The sequence below is a fragment of the Rhineura floridana genome, chromosome 12, assembly GCF_030035675.1.
Source record: "Rhineura floridana isolate rRhiFlo1 chromosome 12, rRhiFlo1.hap2, whole genome shotgun sequence".
In the NCBI taxonomy this organism is placed as follows: domain Eukaryota; kingdom Metazoa; phylum Chordata; class Lepidosauria; order Squamata; family Rhineuridae; genus Rhineura; species Rhineura floridana.
The window spans coordinates 8,289,215-8,307,824 of NC_084491.1; the positions used below are offsets into that span (position 1 = coordinate 8,289,215).

Below are 18,610 nucleotides of genomic sequence, written 5' to 3' on the forward strand. Positions count from 1 at the left end.
CTTCAACAAAGACAGGATAAGGGGCCACGCTCACAGCCCACTCCTATGCGCATTTCCTCGGAAGTAAAGCCCATTTTATTCAAGGGGACTTACTCAAAAGAAGGCGCACATAAGAAGACAGCCCGCATCCTTTCCCCCTCACGTTGAAGGCGAGAAAATTCTAACTGGGCCAGCGCCGCCGTAAGACAACGGAGGCTGAGGAGATTGGAAGAGGCCAGACATCGGTCGAAGAGAGGGGGGGAGGTGGAGGGACTTTTCAAATATATGTATTTGCTTTGGTCATAATTAATTATAGCATAAACTGGAATTGCCTTGCCGAGCCTGAATTTAATTGTGAAAAAAAAATCCTCCTTCATGATGGGTTTGGAACGAGGAGAGTAGTTAGTGATTACGTAAAATTATCCCTCCCTCGCGGGATGGTAGATCCCAAGATACCGCGCAGGCGGCCCGCTCTTTTTTTTCTTTCTTCGTGTCTATTGAAAAAGGAGTAAGAGGCGTGGTTTCGCCGGGAGGTGGGCGTGGCCACCCCTATAAATAACCGCGTTGTCCGGACAGCTCTTTCATTCCGGCGACGGTCGAGATTTCAGCAAAGAGGGCTTACCGGAATAGGCTTTGTCACGACTGCCTTCTGACTGGTTTCCCCTTTCCACGTTTGCGCTCCTTCACAGTAGTGTTCTTCGGTGCTAACATGAACGGCTTCCGCGACAGCAGGATCGAAGAAGGCACCTTCCTCTTCACCTCAGAGTCGGTGGGGGAGGGACACCCAGGTGAGAGAGAGGGAGGAATGATAAAGACCCGGCTGTACGGCGAGGGGGATGGGGACGGGCGCGCACGCGCGCTTTCTCTCCCCCGCTGGATGATTGGTTAGTTGGGGCGCGCGCGCTGGGCCGGCCCGCTCGTGAGCGGCCCTTTGAAGCCCCTTTTCGGCGGGTGAAGGAGGGGGGAAGTGGCATGAGCGGATCTCGGGCGTGATGGTGGCACGTGGCCGAGCATCGCCTCGCGTCACTGGTACTCCACCTCCTTCCCTCTCCCCCCCCCCTCGAGAAGGAGGGTGTTTGTTTCTCCCTATATTCAGGGTTTCTATGTTGGGGGGGGAAGGATGGGGGTACGACGACCAAGAAAAAAAATTAGAAGGGGGAAAAAGGGATGATGAAACCGGCCGTTTCTCGGGCGGGAGCGCGTGCTGGTGTCGGGGACGCGCCCCCGCATTGCAGACGACCACGTGGTATCCGCGTGGAGAGATCTTGGGAAGGAGGATGGAGGGGATGAGAGGGGAGACATTCATATTAAAACGGATTTGGGGAGGGAGGGATGAAAGAAATACTAATCCCTAAACTGAACCGTGTACATGCATATGATTTTTTTTTCTTAATTAGAGAAAAGTTGGGCGGAGAAAGGCCCTTTTAATATAGATACAGGTAGTTTTTTAAGGAATAAAATATAATTATGGCCCATATGAAGTAAAAGCAACTCAAGCACACAGAAAATATGGGAGAACTTTTTGTTGGCGGCGTCTCAGAAAGGAGGTCGGGAGACTGGTGTGGATGCCGAACGACGCCCGAGGAGGAAGAAGAGGCTTGTGTTTTCATTGTCCTCCGCCATGATGGTTGGACAATCTCTGTAGCTCTGGATGGAGGGGAGGGCTGGCGTTTGAGATGGGCTGCCTCCAATCTTGGTGGCTGGGCATGTGTGCTTTTGTAGGGAACACTTGCTAAATATAGCCTTTGCTAGGAGACTGCATAGGAACAAGGAGCCATTGATAGTGGTGGTGGGGAGAGCAAAAATTTAGCGCTGGCTACTGCAAACCTTTGGTGCAGGAAAGCGGGAGATTGCACCTCTTTCATCCACAGGCATGCGGCTGTTAGAGCCATGTGGCTTTCATTGAAGAATAGCACCTTTTGGGTAGCTTCAGCTTATTTTTGCCTGGGGAGTATGAAAGAACTGGTCAGAAAATCATAACTGATCCTTTTATTTGGTTTTCCAAGAAACAGTAGCATCTGCTCATCTGACCTTGGGAGTCCACCATTTTCATGTGCCTGTTTCCTTATACTTATTAGACCTTGGTTCCCCTAAACTGGAGCCATTCCAGATTCTTACTGAGCAGTTGCCTATTAATTTAATGCCATAGTGCTTGAATGTCTTTAAAATACTCTTCTGATTTGGGCTATCTGGCTCTGTTTGAGTTCTTGATACTGTCAAATCAGAACATTACCTAACTTAATACAAATGTCTAGTTAAGGATCTCTTGATATAAAAAAGTAGGTTACTTTAAACATTGCAACCACCTTTGGCAGGGCTGCTAAATCTGTAGTTAGACTGTTTAAGACTGTTTTTTCTCTAGATTAGGCAGAGTCCAAATCGGAGATATATTTTAGAATAAATGTGTGTGTTTGATACTAATGGTGTACGTATTGATCTGGAAAGCTCCATATCTTCTGTCTCAGACAGCCATATTTAGGAATCCTCCTCTGGTGGTATTCATCTTCATTACCATCTTGTTTTCCTGGATTAGATATAGAGTGACACTAGTCTGCATTTACAGCCTTTTGTACAGACAATGCTTCTGGCAGTAACTGGTTCAATAGTGCACCTTGCACAAGATGATGGCTTTTGAAGCATGCCTAAGCATTTCTGCTAAAGACTGACATGTGACTGGACCAGTAGCTGATTGCAAGAGGGGGAAGGCTTATCTGTGGCATGTTGGGGTCTCAAAGGTAACAAGAGATGGCTAAATCCTTGTCATTGAGTGAAATGGTTGGAATAGAACAAGTCTCAAACATCTCAAGGGATGTGCATTGGCCCATATTGATTGATATAGCGTACATGAATGGCTCTAAAGTGTTTTGGCTTTTCAGGTTTGAGTGTTCTCTGATAAAATATACAGCAGTGTGGCTGCTGTTCTCTGCTGCAACCAGTTCAAATGGCAGTTGATAAAATTTAGAATTAGAGTTAAATTCTTGTTAATTGGGTATTTTGTAACCAGGTACATTCGTTTTGCTTACAAAAGCTAAAGTCATGCAGTATTGCAGCACTTGAATCATGGGCATTTGGGTGTGATGCCTAGGCAATACCTCACTTGTATGAGGCAAAGATGAGGGCAACAGAATAAAAGTCTTAAGTGTATGCCTTGAAGGTGCTGATTGAACCAGTGGATAAGAAATGCATAGAGCTACAAGGATTAATCAGTAGATGAAACAACTAAAACTAGTTGTTCAGAACTGAGGGACACCTTTTGCAGTTCTGAGGTTATTTTGGTTCATGTGTTGCAGAGGGAGCGAGGAAAGCTCGACCTTGTGCTGTCAAGCAGTGGTAACTTGTTTAAACAGAATTTAAATAGAATTTTCCCCTTTTCTTTCATTTCTGGCTAATGGGTTTCTGCTGAACCATTAATTGTGGGCTTTTTCTTGTATTAGTTGTTTTATAATGGTGGTTATTGTCAAAACCAACAGTTTTAACTGATAAGCAGAAACCCAGTTCTGTCAGCTAGAAATTGAACAAAGGACCCCTGTAAACCCCTCTGAAGGAATATACCATATTTGCCTGTTACCAGAAAACAAGCGATATTGGAAGCTTTCCTAGGAAGAGAGTTCCATATTTACGCTGTTGGGAAGCTGAAGTAAGTTATTTAATTGATAATTCCAGAAATAACTACCAAAAGGCTACATTAAACTTTATTTCATGACACTTAATACCAAACATGAATGGGTATTGGCTGATAACTTTTTCACGTCTTAAAATATAACAAACTTGAGGTCTGGAAAGTAATGGAACATCTTTCTGATTTCAGATAAGATTTGTGACCAAATCAGTGATGCTGTCCTTGATGCACACCTTAAACAAGATCCAGATGCCAAAGTAGCATGTGGTAAGTTTCTTGATTATTACGGAAGGAAATGGCATAGTTAAAGCAGTATAACTCTTCTGTACTTTGAATAGATGGTGCCCATACTGTATTCCCTTGTAGAAACTGCTGCAAAGACCGGAATGATCCTTCTGGCTGGCGAGATCACATCTAGAGCTGCGGTTGACTATCAGAAAATTGTTCGTGAAACAATCAAGCATATTGGCTATGATGATTCCTCAAAAGGTAAGTAGATCAGCTGTATATTGGACTGCCTTTTGTCCTTCTAGTTTTGAATAAAAATGTTGACTGTTAATGCTTGTTCTAAGCTACTCATATGTGTACATTGTAGGTTTTGACTACAAGACATGCAATGTGTTGGTTGCCCTGGAGCAGCAGTCCCCTGACATAGCTCAGGGAGTTCATCTTGACAGAAAAGAAGAAGACATTGGTGCTGGAGATCAGGTTAGTGTTTTAATGGCGGCACCTACCCTGTAGAATTCCCTCCCCTTAAATATTAGGCAGGCGCCATCTCTGCTATCTTTTTGGCACCTTTTGAAGACTTTCCTCTTTCAACAAGCCTTTTAAGTTGAGACCTGTCCCGGTCTGCATCTATGTTAGAGTTGCTTTTAATATGTTTTCTTTAATAATGTTTAACCCTTTTTAAAAAGATGTTTTAAAAGCTTTTTTAAAAATGTTTTTAGCGTTGAGGTCTTTTTATGATGTTTTCAAGTGTTTTTAGTGTTTGTTTGCTGCCCTGGGCTCCTGCTGGGAGGAGGGCGGGATATAAATAAAATAATAATAAATAATGGGCTGTGGATTACCCTTAATTTATACATGATGTGCATTCTTAAAACTTGAGTGTTGGAAGCTGAGATTCACAACCTTTCCTTTTATGAAAATAGGGATTGATGTTTGGCTATGCTACCGATGAGACAGAAGAATGTATGCCCTTGACCCTTCTGTTGGCACACCAGCTGAACGCAAAGCTGGCAGAGCTCCGTCGTAACCATACCTTACCCTGGCTGCGACCAGATTCTAAAACTCAGGTGAAGTTGTCTTGGCTTGCATTTCCTGCTGAACTAGACTCTGCAGAGTCTTGAAAGGAGGGAAAAAACAGATCTGTTTGTTAAGGCTTCTTTAACTACAATCAAAATGCATGTGGAAGATGGTCACGAAAGAATGCAAAAATTCTGATATTTCCTTTGATTCCCTTTCAGGTGACCGTGCAGTACAGACAAGACCGTGGTGCTGTCATCCCTATTAGAGTCCACACAATTGTCATTTCTGTTCAACATGATGATAAAATTGGTCTGGATGACATGAGGGATGCCCTGAAAGAGAAAGTGGTCAGAGCTGTTGTGCCAACAAAATACCTGGATGATGATACTGTCTACCACCTGCAGCCTAGTGGCCGTTTTGTAATTGGTGGCCCCCAGGTATGATGAGGGTTGGATTCTGTCCCTTGCTTAATCTCAACAAATGATGGTACCTTTTTTGGAAGGTCACAGCTACAGAATTGCTGTTTAAATACAAAGTGCCTTTATGTCAAATTAAATGCCTTTGCTCCAAATGCCATGTAGAGTTATGGCATGGTATAGAAATGCAGAAAGCAAAACAACTCTCAGAACAGGATAGTTATTTATAGCCTTTCAGATTCAGAAGGCTTTGGCGTACTATAGATCAGGGGTGGGGAATCTGGCTTACCAGATGTTGTTGGAGTACAACTATCATGCTTCCCTGATCATTGGCCATGTTGGCTGATGGAGTTCAGCAATTTCTGCAGCTATAGACTATGGCTGCCCTGTGTCCATTCAGAGATGTAATGAACTCTTCAGGAAGGTTAGGAGAAAATTAATGAAAATAATTGCTAATTGCAGGGAGATGCTGGCTTGACTGGACGGAAGATCATTGTTGATACCTATGGTGGCTGGGGAGCTCATGGAGGTGGTGCTTTCTCTGGTAAAGACTACACAAAAGTTGACCGTTCAGCTTCTTATGCTGCTCGCTGGGTTGCAAAATCCCTTGTAAAGTCTGGTCTCTGTCGGAGAGTGCTTGTTCAGGTATGTACTGGTTCTGGGCTACAAGATGTGTTTGCCAAGATCTGCTATTAGAGTTAATAGCTCTTGGTTGTGTTCTCTTAAATGAGTGCAGTGGGTTTAAGATGTTAGACTATAATAGCTTAATGTATTTGCAATTTATCTGGAGCTGGGAGTTTCATACAATTATTTACTGGCAGTGAAGGTGCAAATCGTGTGCTGGTACTGTTCAGGTATGTAACAGCTGCTTGTGTTCTTGCCTGAAAGCATGTAGTACTTCTAGTAAAATGCACCCCAACACTTCAATCCTATTGTTGCACCTGAATATTGTCTCCCTGTAACCGGCAGCATTTGAGGTTTACTCTAGCACATGGGTGGCCAAAATGGTCCTTGCCAGGTGTGTTGACTATAGCTCCCATTTATCCCTGACCATTGGCCGTGGTTGCTGGGGCTGATAGGTGTCTCAACAACATCTGGAGGACACCACTATGGTCACCCCTACTCTAGCATTAGTTGCTTGGGTGCCATGCAGTATTAATCAATTTGATGTATGGCTGTGCCGTTAGGTGTCCCTAAAAATCTATAGGGTATAGGGTAAAAAGAGAGTGAGTGTAGCGTAAGGGTTAGGGTGTTGGACTATGAACTGGGAAAGCTGTGTTTGAACCCCACTCAGCCCTGAAGCTTGCTGGGTGACCTTAGACCAATCACTCTCATCCTAACTTACCTCACAGAGTCGTCATGAGGATAAAATGAGGGGGAGAACCATGTACACCACCTTGAGCTCCTTGGAAGAAAGGTGGGATATAAATGAAACAAATAGAACAGGAAAAGTAGGATGCAGTATCCATCAATTTGAACTCAATTTGAAAACAATTGCTTTACAGCATTAGGAGTAACAGAATTGGTCAGGGAAGCAGAGTTGGAAGGAAAATTGAAAGTAAAATAGTGGAGAAAAGTTGTGTGAGGAATGAGAAGAGAAATGGGATACCCTGAACAGTAGTTGAAGTTGTTACGTATTTTAATGCTCTTGGTTTATATTAACTTTGCTCTCAGGTCTCCTATGCCATTGGAGTGGCCCACCCACTGTCAGTCTCCATTTTCCATTATGGCACCTCCCAAAAGACTGAGCATGAGCTGCTAGACATTGTGAAGAAGAACTTTGACCTCCGCCCAGGGGTCATTGTCAGGTAAAACATGGTGGTGCATGCACAAATATACAGACAGATACAAAAGAGGTAATAAGGATGAGCCTAGATATTAAACAAGGCATGGGCATTGGGCAGTCTGCCCTAAATGTACAAGAAGTTGCACTATCCCCTACTATATACATTCTGCCTACTACCCAGTGGCAGAAGATGGCAAGTTGCCAAGCACCAAGTCTTCTGGTGGTGGCTGCAGTGTCAAAGTGGAGGTGACTCCCATGCACACTGTGGAGGAGCTTCGGGTGGCTCACGTTCCCTAGAGATTAACACAAAGTGGTGCTTGCTATTTATTTATTGCATTTGTATACCGCCCCATAGCTGAAGCTCTCTGGGTGGCTTACAACAATTAAAAACATTAAAAACAAATATACAAATTTAAAAACACATTTTTAAAAAGCAATTTAAAAACACGTGCTAAAATGCCTGGGAGAAGAGGGAAGTCTTGATTTGGCGCCAAAAAGATAACAGAGTTGGCGCCAGGCACACCTCATCAAGATCATTCCATAATTTGGAGGCTACAACTGAGAAGGCCCTCTCCCTTGTTGCCATCCTCTGAGCTTCCCTCAGAGTAGGCACCTGGAGGAGGGCCTTTGATGAGCATAGTGCATGGGTGGATTCGTGTCGGGAGAGGCGTTCCATCAGGTATTGTGGTCCCAAGCTGTGTAAGGCTTTATAGGTTAAAACCGTCACCTTGAATCGAGCTCGGAAACATACAGGCAGCCAATGCAAGCTTGATATATAGTGGCTAAAAAAGAATGGTTCAGTAGACTGCCTCCCTGAGTCATTGTGTACTAGGCCAGATTACAATTCATGCTGTGAGCAAGTTGTAATGCAAAAGTAGCTGATCACAGATGAAAATACATATTGCTTTCTGGTCATGATTTCAGGCCTACCTAAGTAGGAAATTGGAATTTCACTATTGACATACTCAGAACTGAAGAGAGATTTTCCTTAATCATTATCTTATCTCCACCATTACAAAATGGTGTGGTCTTTATGGCTCTTACAGTGATTTGTTGTACCTCTAGTATGGATAGTGACTGGCGGGAGGGGAGGATATGAGGATTTCACATTAGTGTGTTACTAGAGACTTGTCTTGGGCACATAAGTAGGTGTTCTGAGTGCTAAAATCTATTCTATAGAGACGAAGGCTTGTACCTGACTAAGTTTTACTTGGAGTAGACCTAACGAACTTAAGTTGGCCATGGCCATTCACTTCAATGGATCTGCTCAAAGCAGGACTAGTATTGGATACAACCGCTGCTGGGTATTGGGCTAATCACTGATGCCCAAAGCTAGCTACTTTTTCTTTGTACTGGATGTTAAAAAAACAGTCCTGCCTTAGGACTCCAGTGTGAAGTTGGGGATGCTTAGCTCTGTAAACACAAGTTTCTGAGCTGTGCTGCTGCCTATACCTGCTAACTGCTTCTAAAAGCCTCTGTAATAGCTGGTTTATTCAGATAGGGAGTACCATCCCCAGTGGAGAACCTTGTGGTTTGCATTTGGATGTAGTCACTCATAGGTAAGTATCCTGTAATGTCAGTTGAGCCCAGGGGCTTAGTTTCCTTGTGATGTGTTTGCATTGACATACAGAATGGGAGCAAATAAGTCACATCTACCACATTTGTACAAGGCAGCCATTAGTCCCTGTTTTTGGGCCTGCAGCATTGATAATCTCTGCTAACGAGAGGCCACTTCAGGTGTAGCTGGTTTTGCTTTGCTTGGTAAATGTTCTGTATTGAGTTACGGACTTGTATATTCCAGGGATCTGGATCTGAAGAGGCCTATTTATCAGAAGACTGCAGCCTATGGCCACTTTGGTAGGGACAACTTCCCATGGGAAGTGCCCAAAAAACTTAAATACTGAACATGTTGGGCTTCTTTCCCCAGACCTGTTGGTGTACATTACAGAGAAACCTTCAGGCTTTTCTGTGGGAAAGAGCCCCATTCCCTAAACTGGTCCTGTCCTTCTCTGCTCTTAATTTGGCACACTCTGTCCATTGCCATGAACGTTAGTCCTCTGGGGACCACAGATTGCACTGTGCTTTCTCTTCCTGGTGTGCTTGACGTATGCGTACAGCCAGTTGAGCGTAGGCGCTATATGTAAAACAGAACAGGTTGTAATGAAAACAGTGCTTCAGTCTAATCCTTTGTATTGTCCAAAGGCTAACAGGAATTTCCCTTCGAACAATGAACAAGAAACTTCCTTTGTAACGTGCACAGTCTGTGGTTCCACATAGTCTCTGTCCAGACATCTAGAGCAGCATGGTGCGATTACTTGGCTGTATTGAGAATGTAAAGCCCACCCTCTCTTTTCCCCACTGATCTCATGCGAGCCATCACCATCTTAGCAGATAGCCTTGCATGTAACACAGGTTCCAATTTGGAACTCCAGTCCAATGTGGTTTTTAAATGGAGACAGTTCTGGTTTCAACAACTTGTGGTGTTACACTCTTAAATTCAGTCAGCACCATATTTTAAACATTTCCTGCTCTATCTTGGGGGATGTACGTAATAAAAGTTTTTAAAAACCCTATGCACAGTTTTAGCACTAGCCAAACCTCACCATCTTCAAACAGGCACTTGGCCAACCTTGCGATGTATTACAGAGAAGTCACAGGGTTGTACCTGAGGTCTGTAGGCTGCACACTTTTGGCACCTGGAATTTTTTTCTTTAGAAAAGCCAAGAATTTCATGTTGCACAAAACTCCCAGGGTTTATTTTCAAAGCCAGATCCAAACTGCATTCTGAAACACTGGTGTAGCTACAGAGAAGCCAGTTTCCTTCAGAGTACAAGTGCATTTGGAAAGGACATGGGGAGAAACCCTACATACTTGAAATTTTTTTATAATTGCTTATTTATTGTGTTTGGGACAGGGTGTGAGTACAGAGAAGCCCTAGTCTCAAATGGCAGCTTTTAAACTTTATTTTGACACCATAAATTCCTTGACAGTATCCAGCATTCCCTGATAGGCCAAGGTGTCCTACAGAAAAGCCTTGGGTCACAACCTACAGGGGGTCTGGCTTGTGTAAAACAGGGGAGGGCAGTGCTTGGGACAACTAGTCTTGGGAGAGGCTAACTTGGCTGGTGTTGTACAGAGAAGCCAGCTTGTTTACCTGCCTATTCCTTGGCAAGTGTCCTAAGCAGGAAGTGCCTTTTGCGTTCCATTTTTTCTGAGCGTTTATTACGTATGTCTGGTTCTTGAAATTCCAAGTTGATTTTAAAGATCTTAATAAAGTGCTAGGTTCTATCTTAATGTGTTTGTGTGTCATTTGAATGTCAAGGTTGGAACACCGATGTGTGCGTCATGACTAAAGGTGAGTTAAAGCAGGAGTGGGGAGGGGTCTCTTCATAAACATCTTTCATACTAATTCATACACAGGAATAGAGGAATGAATACTGAGAAGGGTGCAGTGCTTTTCTTGTCCTGTGGGGAAGTGAAAATTTAATAAGAGTCTGCATGAAGTTGGAGCGTGATGCCTTGGGTCGTAACTATCTGTGTTGGGACTGTTTCAGTTTACTCTCACATAGTCCAGGGATTTCTAAGCTGTTGTCCATGCACCACAAGTGGCCTGGTGTGTCTGGATTTGTGATTGAAAATTGGAGACAGCATATCCATTGTACTGAGTATTCATATTAATTTCTAGTTTTTTTTATTTCTGCTTTTATACTATTCTATTCTGTTGTACTACAACTTGAATTTTATGGAATTCAAGTTGTAATACAAGAAATTAAAAAAGCAATAAACATAAAATTTAAAAAATCAGGATTGCTAAGTGTGTTACAGTTGCTTCAATAGGCAGAAACATCATTTAGTAGTCTGCTAAGACCTTAAGTAATTCTCAAGTGATCCGCAGAGAAAACAAGTTGGGGAACCACCAAGTTGTCACCATTTCCCCAGTACTATTTACCAACTTGTGTACAATTGCAGATGCTGATACGAGATTAAACAGCTGTGCAGCTAGCAAACATGCAAAAATTACAAGTAAGGCAGTTACACTTATTGGAGAAGGAAGAAGCTGTTTCATAACCCTTCATTATCTCATCTGTTGCTACTAATACAGTTTGCAACATACTGCCCCACAAGAAATCGCTGTGTTAGGTAGCCAGTTGCAGAGAAGGGCAGGGCTGTATGCATTAATCTGAGAAGAAAAAGTGGGAACAGGCACTGCAGTCCTGTCCACATGTTCAACATGTGATGGTGTCATGTGATTGACAGGTGAGTAGGACTGCCCACCTGTCAAATTTGGTCTGTAAGGCAGATCCTGATAAGGATTTGGCCTGTGAAGCCTCTGCTATACACACCATCAGAGGCGGCTGTGGTGTGCTGATTTAGCTCACCGACTTCATTCTCCAGTTGGCAGAAGCTTCATTGTACTTATGTTGTATTGCATTGTGCTGCTGTAATGCCCTACAAGCCAGGTGTACCATGTTTGTCCCAAAACCTTTGCGGTAGAAGTAATATTGAAAGAAGGATTGTGTATAGGGGCCACTGCTACCATCAGGAAAACAAATCAGGAATGCATAATAAAAAGGATATCTTGGAGGGTGGTCTTAGGGTGAGCAATTTGCTTGGCTTAAGGAAATGATCCTTGGGCTGGCCAAAGTGTTCAGTCAAACGATTCCAAATTGAACTAGAGACCAAAAAGTAAAGGATGAGGGAAAACAATTTTACTTTCTGTATAGCCCAGAGAAAGGGTTCCCAAACTTTTCCCCATGGACCACTTGGAAATTGCTGATGGTCTCGGTGGACTGCTTCATGATTTTTCTGCCTGTTGCAGCAATTGTAATGTGCAGTGCTAGGTGTTGTGTGATTTTTTAAAATTGTATTTTTGTTGCTTGTGCATTTTATTGTATTAACAGTTTGCATTCAATAGAATTGAAATTGCAATAGAATAAAATACAGCATAGGAAATAAAAGAGGCAATGAAAATACAATTAAGAATCAATATAAATATTTAGTGCAGATATGCTTAACAAAGCTTGTGGGCCACAGACCATAATTGGGAATCCCTGGCCTAGACCATTTGTTTCCAAGTGCTGCATTGTACATGGCTAAAATGCTAAGAAATGAGCCTGGAAATGCAAGCCTGGTGGATCAGGCCAGTGGCCCATGTAGTCCAGCATTCTGCTTTTAGTGGCTAACAAAATACCCCTGGGAAGTCCACATGTAGAATGACCAGCAGCATCCTTACCTGCAGATCCTAGCACCTGGTACTTTTAGGCATATTACCTCCGTCAGTGGAGGAAGAACAGCCATTGTGACTAGTTTGGGTTAAAGTCAAGTCCCAATCTGAAAATGATGACAGTTGACCTAGACTTAAGAGGCATTCCCAACTTCCACCTCATGAAGTTCAGAAGGCAATTTTTAATAGGAAATGCTGTACAGTTTGAATCCTCTTGTGGAGGTTGGCAGAGGAGTTGGATCCCCCAGGATTCTGACACCTTTACGTTTACGATAGCCCTTGACCTACCTGGTGCCCCCTGGCTGTTTTGAAACTCTCCCACCTGGCAAAAGCTAATTTAGGACATGGCATGTTCAGCAGATGCACCAGATGTCTGATCTGAAAATAGCCCAAGGTCCACTGTCAATGGTTAAAACAATTTACAATCAAGAACAGGGAGGGGTCTAAATGTGCATACATCTTGGGTGTCAAAAGCCAGGGGAAACAGGTGCATCTCCAGCATTCTGGGGATGGGATATGTTTTAAGGATTTTTTAAAAACGTGAGCATCTTGAATTGGGCCCAGAAGCAAAGTGACAACTGGTGCAGCTGTTTTAAAGCAGAGTGTATGGTTTAGGCAGGCACAACATTGGTGAGCCCCGTCTGCCCTAATAACCTACTGCCTGTGTAAGCAGCTCTCCCACCTAAAGCCTTTAAGCTCCTTTCCCCAAACCTGCCTGTCCTAAAGTGTGTCAGGCCTATCCTATGACACACTTTCTCTGTCTTGGTGGCAGCTGCCAGCCTGAACAGTAGCTTGATTGCTATTGTATGATTTTAGACTTAACAGTGTAAGTGTAAGAACATAGAGAAATGCTACTTTAAAAAAATAACCCTCGAAGTCTTTTCCCCTTATCTGTGAAGGTTGTTATAAGCTGCTAGTTTGTGTCATATCAGGCTCTATACAGGCCCAAAATGACATTGCTCTGCCCTCTGGTGGGTTGTGGCCTATGATAGCAGTCCCTGCATCCATGGGAATATGTGTAATCGAAATCAGTAAACGGGTTGCTTCCATAGTAACCCTTTTATCTCTAATGCCCTTCCTTTGTTTGCTCACTTCATTTCATTCCAGTGTTTTCTGTCTGTTTTTTCAGACCTCATTTGCAGCAATTTGGAAAATACTTGGAAGCCTTTTTAGGGTGTACTGTCCTATCTGAAAGATTCCTCTTCACAAGTCATTTAATTACATGTCTGTGGGATTAGTTATAAATTGCCCTTTAACTAGTTTCTTTCCACCACCACCACAATAATGAAAGGAAATCAGTAAGGTTATATCCTGCCCCAAGAACAAATGCCAACTAATTGAAGGGCAATTTATTGCTGTTTGCACACCTGTTCTCACCAGGAAGCAATAAAATGGGTTCAGTTTATAAGTAGGAAACAATTAACATTGATAGAGACTTTGCTGTCAGTAGAACTTTTATAGAAAGATCTTCGCTATAGGGAAGACCATTGCTGGACAATGTAGAGCTGTGTAAAACCTCAGTTTCATCCAACTAGCTACGGAAAAGCAATGACTTCAGAGTGGAAGCAGTCAAGATAGGACTGAGTTGTACAATATAACTTTCAGCCTATGCTGAGAACACACCTCTTCACCCTGGCTTTTGACACTTGAGATGTAAGTTTCTTGCTGAGAGTGTAATCTGTTTTAATTTGTTCTAAACTGTTTTTAATAATGTGTTCTATGTTGTGACCCACCCTGGGACATACTGGTGAAGGGCAGGTAATAAATTAATAATAATAATAATAATAATACACTTGGTAAAGACAACAATACATACATCTGTATGTTAAAAATGGAACTCTTATGAATAGCTGAGAAAATCTCCACCTACAGCTGTGTCATACAGAACTAATGTGTGTTGGTTGAACTATAAATCAGGAGGTCCTATGAAACTACTGTGCAGCCTAAGGCACGCCCCTCCTTCCTCAGCCCCTCATCTGTAATATACAGGTAATGTTAGCGGCCTATCTTGCAAGGCTATTGTAAGGTAATGGATTATACGGTAATGTATGTGGAGCACTCAAAAGCAGGATATAAAGCTTTTTGGAAGAAGCAAAGACTACCAGTGTTGAAACAATGATCCTTCAACATCAACTTTGCTGGACTGGCCATGTTATTCGAATGCTTAATCACCGTCTTCCAAAGCAGCTACTTTACTCCCAGCTTAAAGTTGTTCTTAAAGCGAATCTAAAAAAATAACATGAACATCAACAACTGGGAAGTCTTGGCCCATGAACGTCCCAAATACTATTATCAAAGGTGCTGTGGACTTCGAAGAAGCATGAATACAGGGCGAACAGGACAAACGGACTAAGCAGAAGGCACGTCAGACAAATCTTCATCGCAACCATTTTCCATCTGGAAACCTATGTCCTCACTGTGGGAGGCTGTGGATCCAGAATTGGCCTCCACAGTCACTTAGACCCACTGTTAAACACCTTATCTTGGAAGACAATCTTACTCTGCCACCAGTGATTGCCATCATTATAGTGAGATTATTGTTGCTTGGTAAATCTCTGGGCAGGGAGTTCCACAGAGATGCACTGAAAGAAACCATCTTGTGCTGCTTGATTAGTGTTACTGCTGTGAATGGGAGCTCTTAACTAGGACACATCCATTGATCTCAAGGGGAGGAAACACGAGGAAGGAAGCTTGCTTGCTTGTTTATTTAAAACTACAGTTTCTGGGAATACCATTTTAAAAAGCCAGAACCAAGATTCAGCCCAAAGCCATTGTCTGCTCTCTACAATAGAGCATTTCTCAGGGCCTGATGGATTTCTGTTGGCAGGGCATTCCATAGGGTGGGTGTCACTACAGAAGAGGCCCTGTTTCTTATGGCTGCCCCCCAACCTTCATGCTGTTAAGGAATTTGGAGTAGTGTTTCAGATGATAATCTGGAATATGTGAAAAGTAAAGTATAGAAGGCTGTGCTACGATATCCAGGTTCCAAGCCATTTAGAATTAACACCAGTATCTTGGATTGAGCCCGAAAACCAGGGATCAATGCAGATCAAACAAAATAGGTGCTTAGGGCTTTACAGACATTATCATTAACCGAGCACTTTGAATTGTTCAGTTAGTTCATTTTCTGTCACCACTTGATGCAATTTCAACAGGGCTGGGAATTTGTGGCTCCAGATGTTGGATTCCATCTTCCATCAAGCCCAGGCATGGCTGGGATTTGTGTAACTCAACTTATTGAGGGCCAAAGTTTCCCCAGCCCTTCTCTTCATCTTCCTACTGGAAAGCTGCTAGCAGAGTTTTATTGTTTTGTTTTACAGCTTGATCTGAATCATGTTTATCCAGAAGAATGCTGTATTGCATTTGGTGGGAATTATTTCTGAGTGAAGTTTGTGGTTTTATTTATTTGTGGATTTATATCCTGCCGTTTGACAAAAAATCAAGTTGGCTAGTGAGGGGAAAACACAATAGAACAGTCATTCAAAGCAGCATCTGAATCAGTAAAAACAAACCAGGCTTGAGATAAGACAATGCAGTCCCAACGGGCTGGATGGCGTTGTTGCCAGTATTGTCCCCCAAGATTTTATTGTCCCAGGGCTATTCTAATCCGGTTTGGCCTATGGAAGTAGTGCACAGGTGAGCACTGGGTCATGTAAATGAGGCATTGCCTTTTGAAGACCATTGCATTGCCCCCTGGTGCTGAGAAGAAGTGCTCAAAAGGATTCTTTTTGTTATGTGCCTTCAAGTCGATTACAACTTACGGCGACCCTATGAATCAGTGACCTCCAAGAGCATCTGTCATGAACCACCCTGCTCAGATCTTGTAAGTTCAGGTCTGTGGCTTCCTTTATGGAATCAATCCATCTCTTGCTGGGTCTTCCTCTTTTTCCACTCCCTTCTGTTTTAACCAGCATTATTGTCTTTTCTAGTGAATCATGTCTTCTCATGATGTGTCCAAAGTATGATAACCTCAGTTTCATCATTTTAGCATCTAGTGACAGTTCTGGTTTAATTTGTTCTAACACCCAATTATTTGGCTCTTTTGCAGTCCATGGTATGCGCAAAGCTCTCCAACACCACATTTCAAATGAGTTGATTTTTCTCTTACCCGCTTTTTTCACTGTTCAACTTTCACATCCATATAGAGATCAGGAATACCATGGTCTGAATGATCCTGACTTTGGTGTTCAGTGATACATCTTTACATTTGAGGACCTTTCCAGTTCTCTCTAGCTGCCCTCGCCAGTCCTAGCCTTCTTCTGGTTTCTTGACTATTGTCTCCATTTTGGTTAATGATTGTGCCGAGGTATTGATAATCCTTGACAAGTTCAATGTCCTCATTGTCAACTTTAAAGTTACATAAATCTTCTGCTGTCATTAGTCTTTTTGACGTTCAGCTGTAGTCCTGCTTTTGTGCTTTCCTCTTTAACTTTCATCAGCATTCGTTTCAAATCATTACTGGTTTTCTGCTAGTAGTATAGTCATCTGCATATCTTAAATTATTGATATTTCTCCCTCCAATTTTCACACCTCCTTCATCTTGGTCCAATCCCGCTTTCCGTATGATATGTTCTGCATACAGATTAAACAAGTAGGGTGATAAGATACACCCCTGTTTCACACCCTTTCCGATTGGGAACCATTCGGTTTCTCCATATTCTGTCCTTACAGTAGCCTCTTGTCCAGAGTATAGGTTGCACATCAGGACAATCTGATGCTGTGGCACCCCCATTTTAAAGCATTCCATAGTTTTTCATGATCTTCACAGTCAAAGGCTTTGCTGTAATCTATAAAGCACAGGGTGATTTTCTTCTGAAATTCCTTGGTCCGTTCCATTATCCAATGTATGTTTGCGATCTCTGGTGCCTCTTCCCTTTCTAAATCCAGCTTGGACGTCTGGCATTTCTCACTTCATATACGGTAAGAGTCTCTGTTGTAGAATCTTGAGCGTTACTTTACTTGCATGGGATATTAAGGCAATAGTTCGATAATTACTGCATTCCCTGGGATCTTCTTTCTTTGGAATTGGGATATATATTGAACGCTTCCAGTCTGTGGGCCATTGTTTAGTTTTCCATATTTCTTGACAATTTTTTGTCAAACTTTGAACAGATTCAGTCTCAGTAGCTTGTAGCAACTCAATTGGTATGCCATCTGTTCCTGGTGATTTGTTTCTTCCAAGTATTTTAAGAGCAGCTTTTACCTCACATTCTAAAATTTCTGGTTCTTCGTCATATGGTTCCTCTGTGAATGAATCTGTCATCCTGGCATCTCTTTTACAGAGTTCTTTGGTGTATTGCTTTCATCTTCCTTTTATTTCATCTCGGTCAGTCAGTATGTTCCCCTGTTGATTATTCAACATCCCTAGTCATGGTTTAAATTTCCCTTTCATTTCTGTAATCTTTTGGAATAGGTCTCTTGTTCTTACTTCTATACAATAACTATTAGTTCTTTGTCACTACGTACTAGTTGCTGTATTGTTACATTTAGGGTTCTGACTGTGTTTCTATCTCCTTTTGCTTTCCTTCTCTCTCTAACCATTTTAAGAGTTTCTTTATTTATTCATTGAGGTCTTTCTTTTTAACAAGAGGTATTGTCTTTTTGCATTCTTCCCTGATAATGATTCTGACTTCAGTCCATAGTTCTTCCGGTACTTTGTCAACTAAGTTTAAAGCCCCAAACCTGTTCCTTATTTGATCTTTATATTCTTCTGGGATGTTATTTAAATTATATTTTGGCATTATGAGTGCTTTGTTCTTTAGCTTTACTCTGATTTTTGATACGATCAGTTCATGACCTGTACTGCAGTCTGCTCCTGGTCTTGTTTTTGCAGAAAGTATGGAACTTCTCCATCTTCTGCTACTGATTATATAATCAATTTAACTCCTATATTGACCATCTGGTGATGTCCACGTGTACAGTCGTCTTTTCTGTTGCTCAAAAAATGTGTTTGCAAGAAACAAATCATTGGCTTCACAGAATTCAGTAAATCTTTCTCCTGTTTCCTTTCTGTCTTCTAAGCCCCATTTCTCCACAATTTCTAGTTCTTCTCTGTTCCCCACTTTTGCATTCCAGTCTCCCATGATTATCATCATAACTTCTTTTGGTGTGTGATCAATTTCCTCCTGTACTTCTGCATAAAATCTCTCCAGTTCTTCGCAAGCTCATTTGCTCTTGGAGCCTCAGCTTTGGACCTGACCAGGATCATAGCACGACAGTGCAGGCAGGGAGGGGAGTGCATACTGACAGTTATTTCTTGAACTTGACATATGGAGAGCAGCCCCACACCGCCATAGGTTCTTGGGGCTTGGGAAGTGAGTGCAAATAACCTGTGAATTTAT

General features: G+C 42.4%; 1 protein-coding gene across 1 annotated transcript; it reads left to right on the forward strand.

Annotated features, from left to right (window-relative positions):
- The first annotated feature begins 574 nt into the window (after window positions 1–574).
- Window positions 575–10,339, forward strand: LOC133368618 (S-adenosylmethionine synthase). Its single transcript, XM_061593065.1, has 9 exons — window positions 575–767; window positions 3,788–3,865; window positions 3,965–4,087; window positions 4,194–4,306; window positions 4,747–4,890; window positions 5,062–5,280; window positions 5,722–5,904; window positions 6,934–7,067; window positions 8,847–10,339. Exons 1-9 carry the CDS (start codon window positions 689–691, stop codon window positions 8,947–8,949), a joined length of 1,176 nt encoding a protein of 391 aa, XP_061449049.1. The 5' UTR covers window positions 575–688; the 3' UTR covers window positions 8,950–10,339.
- Window positions 10,340–18,610: the final 8,271 nt, after the last annotated feature.

What these genes read in the sequence shown, in the direction of transcription:
- LOC133368618 (XM_061593065.1), top strand. Translation starts at nt 689, where the DNA reads ATGAACGGCTTCCGCGACAGCAGGATCGAAGAAGGCACCTTCCTCTTC. An exon ending in GGTGGGGGAGGGACACCCAG is followed by an intron (nt 768 to 3,787) that starts GTGAGAGAGAGG and finishes TTCTGATTTCAG; the next exon opens with ATAAGATTTGTGACCAAATC. An exon ending in TTGTAATTGGTGGCCCCCAG is followed by an intron (nt 5,281 to 5,721) that starts GTATGATGAGGG and finishes TGCTAATTGCAG; the next exon opens with GGAGATGCTGGCTTGACTGG.